Below are 12,330 nucleotides of genomic sequence, written 5' to 3'. Positions count from 1 at the left end.
AGTAGCTGGGACTACAGGCTCCCGCCACCTCGCCCAGCTAATTTTTTGTACTTTTAGTAGACACGGGGTTTCACCCTGTTAGTCAGGATGGTCTTGATCTCCTGACCTCGTGATCCACGTGGCCGGTGCTTCAGTCACTGCCGTGATTGGTCCAAGAAGGTCGGAGGTCGGGTCCACTGGTTTGACGTGGGTGTAGTGGATCCACGACGTGATGCCTTCTACCTTTAGGGTGGTGGGTGTGGTTAGGAGTACCTGGAGTGGTCCCTTCCACCTGGGTTCTAAGGTCTCTTGTCGGTGTCGCTTAACCAGGACCCAGTCTCCCGGCTGGTACGGATGGGGTGTCGGTGGGGACCGGTCTCATATAGTTCCTTCAGCTTGGGCCAGATTTCTTGATGAATTTTCTGCAAGGCTTGTAGGGAAAATAAGAGTTCAGAGACATTTTCTGTTTCAGATTTGAGCAGATCATCTTTTAGGCTGGGAACCAGGGGTGGGGGTCTGCCATACATGATTTCATAAGGGGTAAGTTTTAACCTATAGGGGGTGTTACGAGCCCTAAACAGAGCGTAGGGGAGTAAGACTACCCAATTAGCGCCAGTCTCCATGGTCAATTTCGTTAAGGTCTCTTTTAGGGTCTGATTCATTCTTTCTACCTGTCCTGAACTTTGGGGTCAGTAAGCACAATGTAATTTCCAATCAGCCCCAAGGATGGAAGCCAGGTCCTGACTTACCTTAGCGACGAAAGCCCGTCCATTGTCAGACCCTATCTGGACAGGAAAGCCATACCTGGGGAGGATGTCTTCCAGAATTTTCTTTGCTGTAACCTGAGCGGTTTCTCTTTTGGTTGGGAATGCTTCAGTCCACCCTGAAAAAGTATCTACAAAGACAAGTAAGTACCGATACCCGTATTTTCCTGGCTTTATCTCAGTAAAATCTACTTCCCAGTAGATACCGGGCCTGGTTCCCCTGAGCCTTGTTCCCGTTGCAGCCTGGGATTGGGGATAGGCGTTGTTAAGCTGGCAGACTTTGCAACTTGTCACGATGCTGCTGGCCGTCTCGGCTATATGTCTGATCTTGAGCTTGGAGCGTCTGATCAGGTCTATCATCCGCCGGGCACCCAGGTGGGTGGTTCGGTGGATGTGTTCCAACACTTGTTGTCCTAATTTTTCTGGTAGGATAGTTTGGTCATTAGTATCAGTCCACCACCCATTCTGGATCCGTTTCAGGGGAAGTTTGTCAATCCACTGGAGATCTTGTTCTGAATAATCAGGGAGATATGGCAAGTCCCGGGGGCCCGGATCAGGGAGCTGGAGTGCAAGGAGTTGGTTGGGAGCCTTTGCCACACTCCTTGCAGTTTGGTCTGCCAGAAAGTTGCCTTGAGCAATTGGAGTGGTTGGTTTCTGATGCCCTGGGCAATGTACAATAGCCAATTTTTCTGGTCTCCATAGGGCTGTTAACAGGGCTAGGATCTCTTGCTTGTTTTTTATCTCTTTTCCTTCAGCCGTTAGTAACCCTCGCTCCCTGTAAATGGCCCCATGTATATGCGCCGTAGCAAAAGCATATCGGCTGTCTGTGTATACTGTCAGTTTCTTCCCTGCCCCTAAGGTAAGAGCTTGGGTGAGCGCTATCAGTTCGGCCTTCTGGGCCGATGTCCCCGGGGGCAGGGGTTCCGCCCAGATTACCTTAGTCTCTGAAGTCACTGCTGCTCCTGCATACCTCTGGCCTTGGTGTATGAAGCTGCTCCCATCAGTGAACCAAACGAGGTCAGCGTCAGGAAGTGGGCGGTCCTGCAGGTCCTCTCGAACTCCGTGCACCTGAGCTAGTATCTCAGTGCAATCATGGAGCGGGGCGTCCAGGTCCGGGTTGGGCAGCAGCGAGGCAGGGTTTAAGGTTGTTGGGGGCAGGAAAGTTATCCTGAGGGGGTTTAGTAGTAGTCCTTGGTAGTGGGTGAGCCGGGCGTTACTTATCCATCGATTAGGTGGCTGTTTGAGTACACCCTCGATGGCATGTGGGGTAACGACCCGTAATTCTTGACCCATGACAAGTTTATCAGCATCTTGTACCATCAGGGCCGTGGCTGCGATCATTCGGAGGCAAGGGGGCCACCCGGCAGCCACTGGGTCTAATTTCTTTGACAGGTAGGCAACTGGCCTCCGCCAGGGGCCTAAGTTCTGAGTTAGCACCGCCTTGGCGACACCCTTGCTCTCGTCCACGTATAAGTGGAAGGGCTTGGTGACATCAGGTAGTCCCAGGGCGGGCGCAGAGAGTAGGGCGGTTTTGATCTGTTGGAAAGCCGACTCGGCTTCTTCTGTCCAATTAAATGGCTGTTGTCCCCGTGTTGCCTGATACAAGGGTTTAGCCATCTCTGCGAACCCAGGGATCCATAGTCTACAAAATCCCGCCGATCCCAGGAATTCCCTTACTTGTCGGGTGGATTGTGGCCTGGGGATCTGCAGAACAGTTTGCTTCCGGGCGTCTGTTAACCAGCGTTGCCCTCCTCTTAGCAGGTACCCCAGATATGTTACTTCTGGTTTACAGATTTGAGCTTTCTTTGCCGAGGCTCGGTAGCCCAGATCCCCTAGAGCTTGTAAGAGACCCTTGGTCCCTTGGATACAAGCTTCCTGGGTCTCGGCAGCAATCAGGAGGTCATCAACATACTGTAGTAAGGTTATTTCAGGGTGTTTGCGTCGGTACTCACCCAGGTCTTCATGGAGGGCCTCATCGAACAGGGTAGGAGAGTTTTTGAATCCCTGCGGCAGTCTGGTCCATGTCAGTTGGCCACTTATGCCCCTCTCAGGGTCAGTCCACTCGAAGGCGAAGAGCTTTTGGCTCTGAGGGGCTAAAGGCAAACTGAAGAAAGCATCTTTCAAATCCAAAACAGTGTACCATTGATGTTTAGGGTTTAGGGTACTCAGGAGGGTGTACGGGTTAGGCACAGTTGGATGTATGTCCATAACCCTCTTATTGACTTCTCTCAAGTCTTGTACAGGTCTGTACTCTCCACTATTAGGTTTCCGTACCGGCAACAATGGAGTATTCCAGGGCGAGTGACATGGGCGGAGGACCCCTTGGTCGAGGAGCCGGCGAATATGTGGTGTAATCCCTTCTTTGGCCTCTAGGGGCATCGGGTATTGGCGTACCCGAACGGGGTCTGTCCCAGGCTTGAGTTCAACAAACAAGGCAGGACGGTGTTTTGCTAGTCCTAAGCCCCCCGTTTCCGCCCAAGCTCCTGGATATTGCTGGAGCCAGGTTGCTATGTCCTGGTCAGGGGCCGCTTGCTCCTGGTGGAGCCGGTACTCATCTTCTAGGGTTATAGTCAGGATGGACACGGGCTGATTTTGGGAGTTGGTCACGACGGGCCCCTCAGGGAGGAAATGGATCTGTGCTCCCATTTTAGTTAGCAGGTCTCTCCCTAATAGGGGACAGGGGCTCTCAGGGATGACCAGGAAAGAATGGGTTACATTCCTGGCTCCGAGGTTTACTGTTCTTTGTGTTGTCCAGGGGTATTTCTTAATCCCTGTGGCCCCTTGTACCCACGAGGACTTGGAGGATAATTTTCCATTAGTTTTAACTAGGACCGAGTGCTGTGCTCCCGTATCGACCAAGAACTGAACTGGGGACCCCTCCACTTGCAAAGTTACCCTAGGTTCGGGGAGGGGGTCCGAACCCCGTCTTCCCTAGTCTTCGTCTTGAGTGACTAGTACGGGTGTAGACCTAGGGGGTCCCTGTCCTCTGCGTTGTTTCTTTTTAGGGCAGTCCTTTATCCAGTGGCCAGCCTCCTTACAGTAGGCACATTGGTCTTTGCTTAGATTATCATGTCTGGGGGACCGCCTAGGTTGGGCGTCCTCTGGCTGTAGATGCTCTTTTTGTACTACTGCTGCCAGGACCTTGGTCATTTTTTCAGTGGCCTTAAATTGCTTTTCCTCTGGAGTATCTCTATTATTGTAAACTCGCTGGGCTATCTGAAGGAGGTCCTGAATCTGTTTTCCCTCTAAGTCTTCTAATTTCTGGAGTTTCTTTTTAATGTCTGGGGCCGCCTGATTTACAAAAGACATTACAACAGCTGCCTGACTTCCTGGGGCCTCTGGGTCTATGGGGGTGTACTGTCTAAAAGCTTCCATTAATCTTTCTAAATAGGTAGCTGGGCTTTCTGTCTTTCCCTGCAGAACAGAGTATACTTTAGCCAAATTAGTGGGCTTGCGAGCAGCTGCCCGGAGACCCGCCATTAGAGTCTGGCGATAAAGGTGTAGCTGTCCCCTACCTTCTGCCGTGTTGTAGTCCCACGCCGGTCTGGTCAGAGGAAAAGTCGCATTTATGAGGTCGGGGTTGGCAGTCGGTTGACCGTCGTCCCCCGGGACCAGCTTTCTAGCTTCTACCTGTATTCTCTCTCGCTCCTCCATTGTGAACAAGATTCGGAGGAGCTGCTGACAATCATCCCAAGTGGGCTGGTGGGTGAACATGACACTATCTAGTAAAGCCATTAAATCTTTGGGGTTGTCTGAAAACCGGGCACTCTGAGTCTTCCAGTTATACAGATCACTGGTGGAGAATGGCCAGTACTGGAACCTGGGGATTCCCGTGTCATCTGGGGGTCCTATTTCCCGAAGGGGTAGAGCCACCGTGGAGTCAGGCGGCTGGGGAGGGCTCATCCGCAAAGTGCGCCCTCGCATCTGCCCCGCCGGTCCTTCAGAGTTACTTTCACTTTCAGTGAGCTCGGGTGCGCCGGCCGCCTCCCGTCCGCCTACTTCTTCCTGCGGCTCAGCCCGGGGGGCTGGGGCCTGGGGCCCGGAGGGGTACGGAGGGGGATCTATGGACAGTGGGTTCCCGCTATCAGGTAAAACAGGATGGGGGGGGCAGTCGGTTGCTTGGATTATAGAGGCCGAGCAACCAGTGCCTTGCATGGTTTGGGGGCTAGTAGGAAAGGGGACAGCCAAGGGGGCAGGTTCTCAACAAGGTCCTGCCATATGAGAATATATGGGATTTGATCCGAGTGGCCAGCACGCCCAGGTAGAAAAACCTTGGACTTTACTTTAGTAACGACAGGAAGACAGAATGTCCCTACATTAGGTGGCCACCCTACATTAAAGGCGGGCCATTCGGAGCGGCACAGAGTAATTAGCTTTCCCCTCCTGATTTCCACACTAAGATCATGGCCCCTCACTCTAAAATCCTTGAAATTATTTATAAGGAGAGATAGGGGTGTGCTTTGGGTATTACCCATCTTAAACAGTAGCGCCCGGAGTGGCGTCTGGAACAGGTCCTGCAAGGGAAAGTGAGTTGCTGGAACAGGTCCTGCAAGGGAAAGTGAGTTGCTGGAACAGGTCCTGCAAGGGAAAGTGAGTTGCTGGAACAGGTCCTGCAAGGGAAAGTGAGTTGCTGGAACAGGTCCTGCAAGGGAAAGTGAGTTGCTGAATATCAACAACAAGTTATGTCAGTCGCGAGCGCGCTCCAGAAATCTGGATCAGAATTAATTCAGTCAAGAATCAGATGAGAGCCAGGGGACGTCTCCCACCGGTCTCCGCTGGCCGTCCTATAGCGCGTCCGCCAGGACTATGTCAGCTTTCAGCTTCAGTTACAGACCTCGCGAGTCACAGATACAGGTTCAGAACAGACACAGACAGACAAACAGGGATGAGCCGGCTCACCTATCAGCAGATCGATCCTAGTAGATCCATTGACTAGGGGTCTGGTGGGCTTGGGGAATCCCGGATGAACCCCCAGATGTTATGCCCAGACCGTTTATTCCCCGAAGAAGACCACCAGAGTCCAGAGTCAAAGTCAAGCGGCAAGGATCTTTACTGCAAGTTCGAACTTGGTCCCTCCATTCCACAGCATATAAGAGGGCCCTGAACGAATGTTCGTACTGGGCCCAGGACTGAGATATATGGAGGAATGTTTGTACTGGGCCCAGGAAGTTGAGACAAATGGAGGAATGTTTGTACTGGGCCCAGGACTGAGATATATGTTTGATTTCTTACATGACCTCAATAAAATCAAATGCTTAGAAACAACAGATTTGGAGCCATAAGGCTTTCTCAGGACCTGGCTCTTCAGTTCTCTGAAGATGTGATAATGCCTATCTGGGTCTCTATTTCCCCATTTATATAATAGTGGTGATCTTACAAGGTTGAAGTCAATTTTGGATGAGATCCTATATGCTAAAATGTAAACCTGTGCTTATAATTAACATAATTACAGTCATAATAGTTATTTTTAAACTCTAACATAGGAGTTGAGCCATAAACTAGGTTTTATTGTGAAACGCATTTTGAATAAAGTATGCATATGCTGTGTGTGTTTGGCATACACAATGGGTTGGGGAGGGGAGCAAACTACAGTCATCAGGCCAAATCTGTCTGCCTCCTGCTTTGGAAATAAGGTTTTATTGGAATACAGGCATGCCCATTTGTTTGCATATTATGTATGACTGTGTTCAAACTACAGTGGTAGAGTTTGAATAGTTGCAACAGAAATCATATGGCCCTCAAAAACCTAAAATACTAAGATTAGGATTAACTGTTACCAATCAAAATATTTTTCTGAAAAAGCAAGTTGAAGTTATTTATTTTCCTAATTCTTTTACATTAATACCATGGTAATCAGGTCAAGTGGAACCATTGATAAAAACTGAGAAACTGGAATCTTTAAGCAACTGGCCAATAATATAGCATAGTGTTTCACAAAATTTGTCCAGCTTAACAGCAGTATCAGAATCAACAGGAATGTTTGTTCAAAAAAATTCAAATATTTTATTTCAGGACATTTACTAAGCAGAAGTCAAGGGATGCCTACAAGCCTACAACCTTGAACTCAAAGTATGATCAATAGACCAGCAGCATCTACATCACTTATAACTGATTACAAATGCAGCATCTCAAGCTCCACACCAAACCTACTGAATCAGACCCCACATTTTAAAGAGCCCCTTAATATGCATGTCAAATTTTGAAAGTCTATAATTTGGAACATATAAATATTTAGACTTGAAATCTACCTGGAGCTGTCAGGAAAAGTAAAAGCACATGAGAAATCTTAGTGAAAAATTACCCACAGCAGCTACAAAAATTAAGGGTCATGCAATATAAGATGGTAATCATGACTGGTGAGTCTTAACTAAGATCTCTACAGAGACATATATGGAATATGAATTGCAACTGGAACACTATTTCTGTAGATTGCAACAGACGTGTGCATGGAATAATGGTGACTACCACTGGTGTTCAAGAAAGAATTCAGGGAAGCTTTAACTTGGGCGAGTCTCATTCAGAGAAGAGCTGTAATTATAGATGCATAAAACTTAAAAATTATTAAGGTATTAAAAGTGTCTTTAAAATCAATATACATCAAAACAAGAAAGTAGAAAACACCTTACCTCTTACACAGCCAAACCTGGCAGTTACTATTCTTTGGAATTGTATCTACAGTACAGCATTAAACTAAATTCTTAAATTAAGTTTCTAAAGAAGTTTTATATTGAAATTGCTTTCTTTGCTCAAAAAATTCTGAAACTTTCTGCTCTCCACCTCAATTGATTTATGGAAAATGATCTTATTTACTATATCAGTGTATTCAGTTTATTTAAAATGAAGGCATGCAATATTGCAGTATTTTTATGAGGTTTTCTTTAAAGACCCTCTTTTGATACAGGAATATCCTTGCCCAGATATTTTTGATCCTTACTATGGAATGAATAACTTTACATATAATTCCAAAATTATTAAGTAGTTTGCATGCAATAGTTAAATACATTCACACAGCTAAAATAATTACACTATGTCTACCATTGTGTAGATTTTGTTCAAAATAAAATAAAGTCTTGTAGGCTACATTTTATATGCAATTAGTTTCATAAATTCGTTATACAAAATGATAGAGAATAAAATTAGCTTCACTCCTAAATTAACAAGATTTCCTGATTATTTTAACTATTGATTTTCAATTTAATTATGGTTTAACTAGATTCAAGTAAATTAAAGTTAAGACCAATTAGTACTTCCAATTCTGGCATTGTCGATAAATATTACTTTCTTGCCAAGAGCACTGAAAAGAGAAATGATTTGAAGTCATATATTTTTTAATGTTACTTTTACCTCTAATTAAAACCATTTAATTACTACTCAAAATTAATGCAATTCATTAATATAACTTTAACAGTTTACTGGTTATTTAGTTTTCCCTAACAGGCTCTATTTAAATCTCAAAATTTACATTTAAGTCAAGTAACTTGATTGTAACTTTGGCAGAAAAAAAAAACTCAATTTTTTCAATGGCAAAGTACTATAGTTGTGTAAACTATATCTAAGATAGAAAAAAATTCCAATCGAAATCTTATGCAGAATCCCAATAAAAAGACCTGAGTAAGGCAGTGCTGCCCTTTTCAAGGGTGTGTGTTGGGGAATACTATATATAAATCATTAACAATGTCCTCCCCCAAAGCCAAGGGCTATGCCTAAAATATCTCCACAAATAAAATGGGCCTACTAGAGTCAATGGTCACTAAGATACCATCTGTTAGATTCTATACATCTCCTTACCCCTAGCAGCATAAGAATGTTCTTTTACAGGAAAGAAAAATGAATATTCTGCTTGGAATAGGGAGCATGTCTATATTTAGATTTCATTATTTACTGAACAGAAACAACATGAATTTCAAAAATTTTTTCTTTGTTTTGAGATGGGCTAGTTTTGTTGTTCAGGCTGTAGTGCAGTGGCATGAACAATGTTCACTATAGTCTCTAACTCCTGTGCTTAAGTGATCTTCTGCCTCACGAGTAGCTGGGACTACAGGTGCACACTATCGTCATCGTTACTAGTATTTTTTTTTTTTTTTTTTAAATAGAGACAAGGTGTTGCTATAATGCCAAGGCTGGTCTCAAACTCCAGACCTCAACTGATCCTCTCACCTTGACCTTCCAAAAGTTCTAGGATTACAGGCATGAGCTCCTGGTTGAATTTCAACTTTGTATTTATGAAGTACAAACATAAATTTAATTTCTCATTGGGGAGGAAAATTATAGGGTGGGAAAGAATTATAAATAAAAACAAAAACAAAACCTATTCTATATACTTATCTGTGACAATTGCCCTGGTTGGATCTAGGTGAAGGGAGGATCTTGATGACTCACCTGATTATTCTGCACAAAGATGAGCACAGTAATATTCTTGAGAACTGGGCGTGTGCACAGAGGTCTATTTATTAGAATGTACTGATTGGAAATAGAAAATGCGTGTGGTAGGATGACACATGAAATTGTAATGTAGTTTTCTAAGATTGGAAATTCTTAGCATAATTGGTCACTTTAGGATTCAAATTGGCACTCAGTCTTTTTGCCCAATGAGAAGAGAAGTCACTCACAAATACGATGGGGAAAAAAGGGTTAACTCTGGAATTTCAACATCCAAAAGCTAGGTCCTGACACAAAGAGTAGGATAGAAAGAATAATGTGCTAACCAGATTCCAATCCCCTTGCTTTCATAAAGTGGAACAATAAAATTATCTAATTTGGGACATGGTGAAATAGTATTTTATATAGAAAGTATTAGTTATGTTTGATTACGGGATAGTTTTGGTATACCCAGAATATAGAGGATTGTACTGTCATGTGTGTGTTTGGGTGACAGTGGTAGGTAGACCAGAAGAAGCTCCATGTGAAGTGTTCAGGGGATGACCTCACAGATCCAAGGGATCTTAGGGCGAGTGATGAGAAGATTAAACAAACATTTGAGCTAACCTTAGACATGAGCCAAAGAAGGAAAGTCAAGAGGTCATTTTATTGTCACTGCTGGAGCAAGAGGACTCTACACTACAGGATGCTGCTCAGATGCCTACTCTCAGTCTTGATTGGATTGCAAGGAACCATTTCAGTTGATGTCAATGCAGAGATGTGAGCACCTTAGGGCAAAAATGGATGAGCTACAGCACAGAAGGAATTAGTATGTATTGATACTGATAAAGATTGTCTACCCCACACAGTGACAGAAGGTATATCTCTACTGAACCCAGATGCCACTGGAAAAAAAAGGAAGGAAGAAAGAATCACAAAATGGAATTACATCAAAGATGGTAAGACTGATGAAAATTACCTAATTGATTAAGTGACAAGACCACATTTTCTGCATAAGTGGAAATGAACCTCAAAATAGAAATTAATCTCAGTCACAGAACAATTTAGAAAGGTTACATCTGAGTTTATAGTAGAAAGAATTTGATTTATTAGTTTTAAACGGTTTAGCCTTATAATATCCTTCTTCATTCTTCAACCAGAAAGATATTCCAAAACTCTTGACCTGATTCTTGTTGAATGCAGGAAATAGTGACAGTAACAGAATGAGCTTTGAACAAACCCATTTTGTTCACCCAATTGTTGCTGGGTATCCACATTATGTTTTGTGCAAAGGAGGCATCTGAGATCTGGATCAGGTCTCAGCCTGGGTATTATGAGTTACAAAACACTTTTTCCAAGGGCACCACCCACTTGCACTGGCTCGGGAGTTTAGGTCCTCAAGGCCTTTCTTCTTGACGCTGGAGAAGGTGACATTCTCAAGTAAGAAAGCTCATTGCCCTGGTCAAATGAAAATTTGAGGGAAGAGGTCTGTGTGGGTCAATTTGCAAATCCTGTCTTTCAGATTTATTTTGTTGTTTTTCATTTTTTGCTTAACAAAAATGCACCTATCACATCATTCTTTATATTTTTCTGCCAAGGATGTCTTAATTGTCTTTATTGTTCTCTTATAAATATTTACCCAATTCATGACCCCCACTTTATCTACCCAGCATGAAGCAAGTGCATTCCAAGACATTATAATACAGAAGAAATGCAAGGATATGCTCACATCAAACATAGAATATTTCAGTACTAAGCAAGACAACAACTTTACAAGATATGCTTTGTTAAAAGGAAACAAAAAGATTTTCTAAATTTCTTTATCTCGTCCAACTAATATGTCCAAGGAATTTATCTAGTGATATATATCATAGAATGTAATAAAAGTGGTCACTAACAAAGAAGAGGAAGAGAAGAACGTCCACCCTTACAGACCTAAAGAGAAAAAGAGAAAAAGAAATGAATCAAGAAAATCAGAAGCCAAGGATCTTAACAACAAAAGACGATCTGTTTTAGGGTATAGGAAAAGTTGCTACAAAATAGAGACCTCAAAATAAAATATGCATGCATTTTTCATTTATATAATAACTATTTAAATATAAGACACCCAATGCTGCTGAGAAAGCCCTTCTGTTCTCAAAACATGACTTCCCATCTTTGGAGCCAAGATGACTACCCAGATGTCATCAATTCTCAGCTAGTGGAACGGAGAGTAAAGATAATGGAAGGTAGCACATTCTTTTTAAAAAACGTAATGCAAAAGTTTCACAAATCATTATTACTCACATTTCATTAGGCGGAATATATTTACATAGCCACACATAGCAGCAAAGCAGGCTGAAAAGTGTTTTTAGTTTGTTGCTATATGTCAAACTAAATCTCCATTATTTTTGAAAGGCGAGTATAAGCTTTGTGAGACAAATAGCAGTCTCTCTGTCTCTCTTGCTCTCTCACTTTCTCTGTGTGTGTTTCTCTCTCTCTCTGTGTGTGTGTTTGTGTGTGTGTGTGTATGTATGTGTGTGACAATGCAAATCAAATTTCCAAATCTGGATATTTTATTGGGGAGGCCAACTTGTCCTGATTGCGAGGAACTTTTCCACTTTTAAAACTGAAAGTCACCCACCCTGGAAACCCTCTTAGTCCCTGGCAAACTGGGGCATTTGGACATCCTATCAATATTATTAATAATTTTTTAAAAGAAATTTAATAGTATAAACTACTCCTGGTCCATTCTGCCCTATAAATTTTATAACCTTTTAGTGTTTATTTGGAATGTATTTCAGGGTGCTTAGAGTACAACAATTATTTCAACATGGAAATAAAAATCGCTGATGCAATTTATTGAAAGATTGAAAAGGAGAAAGGAATACAAAGAATAGTCTCCAAGAGGACATATTAAACAGACACCAGGGGATGTTACTAAGAAGTTCATTAAATTTAAATGTTTCCCAAGCAAATTTTTAGTTTACTTATCAATTATTTATCTCAGTTGAAACCATAAAAGATAATGACAAATGTTGATTTAAGGATAGAGATACTTATGTCGTCACTTCAGTGAGTAGAGTCATAGAAATTCAAATCCCCATTGTCAACTAGTATCTTAATTTTGAATTATCTACTGTGCAGTTATCTCCTATGAAAAGTTCAGTTGAAATACTCAGCAGTCCAATGGAGGAAACCCAAAGGAATCATTATTCATTTATTCCTTTTGGAAATCAGATCTCCAAAA

The 12,330-nt window shown here is 43.0% G+C and overlaps 1 protein-coding gene across 1 annotated transcript; it reads right to left on the bottom strand.

Annotated features, from left to right (window-relative positions):
- Positions 1–347: 347 nt before the first annotated feature.
- Positions 348–4,236, bottom strand: LOC108544816 (endogenous retrovirus group K member 11 Pol protein-like). Its single transcript, XM_017896170.1, has 2 exons — positions 784–4,236; positions 348–409 (listed from the first exon to the last, which is right to left on the bottom strand). The coding sequence occupies exons 1-2, from the start codon at positions 3,387–3,389 to the stop codon at positions 358–360; spliced, it is 2,658 nt and encodes an 885-aa protein (XP_017751659.1). The 5' UTR covers positions 3,390–4,236; the 3' UTR covers positions 348–357.
- Between the last annotated feature and the right edge of the window lie 8,094 nt (positions 4,237–12,330).

This window comes from Rhinopithecus bieti, unplaced genomic scaffold (genome assembly GCF_001698545.2).
Source record: "Rhinopithecus bieti isolate Rb0 unplaced genomic scaffold, ASM169854v2 scaffold_27216, whole genome shotgun sequence".
NCBI classification, from domain to species: Eukaryota; Metazoa; Chordata; class Mammalia; order Primates; family Cercopithecidae; genus Rhinopithecus; species Rhinopithecus bieti.
Note: the sequence above shows the minus strand (reverse complement) of the source record. Positions and strands in the feature narration are given on the sequence as shown.

What these genes read in the sequence shown, in the direction of transcription:
- LOC108544816 (XM_017896170.1), bottom strand. Translation starts at nt 3,389, where the DNA reads ATGGGAGCACAGATCCATTTCCTCCCTGAGGGGCCCGTCGTGACCAAC. An exon ending in CTGGAAGACATCCTCCCCAG is followed by an intron (nt 410 to 783) that starts GTATGGCTTTCC and finishes TTTCCCTACAAG; the next exon opens with CCTTGCAGAAAATTCATCAA.